This window comes from Saprolegnia diclina (genome assembly GCF_000281045.1).
Source record: "Saprolegnia diclina VS20 unplaced genomic scaffold supercont1.123, whole genome shotgun sequence".
Lineage (NCBI taxonomy): Eukaryota > Oomycota > Saprolegniomycetes > Saprolegniales > Saprolegniaceae > Saprolegnia > Saprolegnia diclina.
Window position 1 is genome coordinate 106864 of NW_008246190.1, and position 2143 is coordinate 109006.

General features: G+C 58.6%; 2 protein-coding genes across 2 annotated transcripts in view; one reads left to right on the top strand and one right to left on the bottom strand.

The window, feature by feature from the left end:
• Positions 1-378, top strand: part of SDRG_16335 (hypothetical protein) — a gene marked incomplete at both ends in the record, with an annotated part of 1529 nt that extends 1151 nt beyond the window's left edge. The window contains one exon of the mRNA XM_008622540.1: positions 45-378. Within this exon, the coding sequence (XP_008620762.1) occupies positions 45-378 (334 nt within the window). The remainder of the gene's footprint in view (positions 1-44) is intronic.
• Positions 379-737: 359 nt separating this feature from the next.
• On the bottom strand, positions 738-2140 carry SDRG_16336 (hypothetical protein). Its single transcript, XM_008622541.1, has one exon. The coding sequence runs from the start codon at positions 2126-2128 to the stop codon at positions 794-796; it is 1335 nt and encodes a 444-aa protein (XP_008620763.1). The 5' UTR covers positions 2129-2140; the 3' UTR covers positions 738-793.
• Positions 2141-2143: the final 3 nt, after the last annotated feature.

The following is a 2143-nucleotide window of genomic DNA, read 5'->3' on the forward strand; positions in this document are numbered from 1 at the left end:
ATCTCGCTCTGCCTCTCGGTGACGCCGTCAATCTTGCTCTCGAGCATTCCGCTCACGGTCTCCAAGCAGCGCTTTGGCACCGCGTACGGCATTCTTGAGGTTGTCAACGGCTTTACCGCCTTTAGCGGCAACCTCGGCATCGGGTACCTCCGCGATACGACCGGCAGCTACACAATCGTCATGCAAATCCTAATGGCCTTTGCCTGCCTCACGCTGCTGCTGACGCTCGCGGTCGCTTTTGTCGACAAGCAGCACGGTGGCCACCTTGCGACCGCGACCATCAAGAAGAAGGGCGAAGTCGACGACGATGAGCTCGTCGAGGCCGGTAGCTCGAGCTCCAGCGCCGAAGAAGGGTGCGCGCCCAAGATCCACGTGTAGGGACCCTCGGAAACCTAACCCTACTAAGTATACGAAATACGTGTTTTGTTTGAGATTTCTTTCATGACAAATCGTAGCACCATGCTTGGAACCGCCACTGTCGACTGAACAAGTTTGTGCATAAGGACGTCGGAGGATGGCTCGTCCAGTCCAGAATTCGTTGACACACAAATGTCCCACCAATCATTACCGTTCGTCGAGTTTGGCACGCGCTCTCGGCCACTCCCGATAGTACACTGTAGTCGTACCGTAGTGGTAGGCAAGAACGCCGCCGCAGCACCACCGAACGGAGCTCGACCACTCGTTTTTGCAGTGCCCTCCTCAGTCGGTGCTAGGTTCTTCAACCATGATGTTGGGCGTCGATGGAAAAGGACAATGAGTTTGCATACAAAAACCGTATTAAATAAGGGGCCACTTAGACATATACGCCTTCGGGGCAGCCGCCGTCGCTGCCAGAGGTGCTATAGTCGGCCTCCCGCAGCTCGACATCCTCGTTGTTTTTGGCGATCGTGGCGGCCGCCAGGTGGTTGCCCGTCCGCGTGTCTTCGCGCGCGAGGGCGAGTGCCAGCACAAGTGTCAGGCAGGCGAGGCCCAAAAGCACTTGCATGACGGCGTTGTAGCCGCCAGACGTGTCGAGGATGTAGCCGATCGCAATGTTGCCGACAAAACCGCCGAGTGCATCGACAACTTCGACGATACCAAACGCCGTCCCGAACCGGTGTTTGGAGATCGAGAGCGCAATGCTGGCCATGAGAATCGTCGGTGTCACCGAGAGGCAGAGCGAGATCATGAGCATCGGCACGATCGGGTTGATGTTGGTGAAGACAAGCAACGTGTACGCGAGGATGCTCAGACACGACGAGCACAGAATGAGCTGGATGCGACCGCCAACGCAGTCGACCACGAGGCCCACGAGCGGCGCAAAGATCACAAACACGTGCGCCAAGCTGCTCACGTACCCAGCGTTCACGATCGAGTAGCCGTGCACTTGGGTAAAGTAGCTCGCCGAGACGTTCTGGAAGAGGTGGAACACGTTGATGAACGTCACGTGGAGTGCGACGACGAGCCAAAATAGCGGCGAGAACGACCCCATCGCCATGAACGACAGCTTCTCGTGGACGACATCGGCCTTCTTGGCGCGGCGCACGTAGCAGTACGAGCTCAGCCACGTGAGCGACGGCGCGATCACCGACACGAGCTCGGCGCCCGCGCGCACTTGGTGCTTGACGTCGCGCTTGATGCGCTTGAGCGTCTGCGCAGCGCGGCCGACGACAAGCGCCACCAACAACGACACGATGCACACCACAAAGCCGTACCAGAGACCGTACACGTAGCTGCCAAAGTAGAGCGCGACAGGCGCCACCGTCGCTTTCGCAAGCATCTTGGAGATGTTGGTGATACCCACCGACGTGCCCATCGCAAACGTGAGCTCGGACCGGTCAAACCAGTACGCGACGATCGCGCGGCCGCCGACCACGACGCTGCCCTCGCCAAGACCAAAGATGATGCGTCCGGCCATCGCGAGCCAGATCGAGTGCAGCTCCATGGCGTACGCAAAGAGCGCTTGGCCGCAGCACATGAGGATGAGGAAGTAGAGGATCGTGACGTGGCCCTTGCAGTCGAGGAGATGACCACCGACAAACGGGATGATCATGTTGGGGACCGAGACCGCCGAGTTGAACGCGCCGTAGATCGTGTTGGAGATCGGAAACTCCTTGTCGTCGAGCATGAGTTGTTGGAGCGACGACATTTCATTCTACACCGT

Bases quoted from the DNA above. Each gene is read 5' to 3' on its own strand.
- SDRG_16336 (XM_008622541.1), bottom strand. From the start codon at position 2,128: ATGTCGTCGCTCCAACAACTCATGCTCGACGACAAGGAGTTTCCGATC.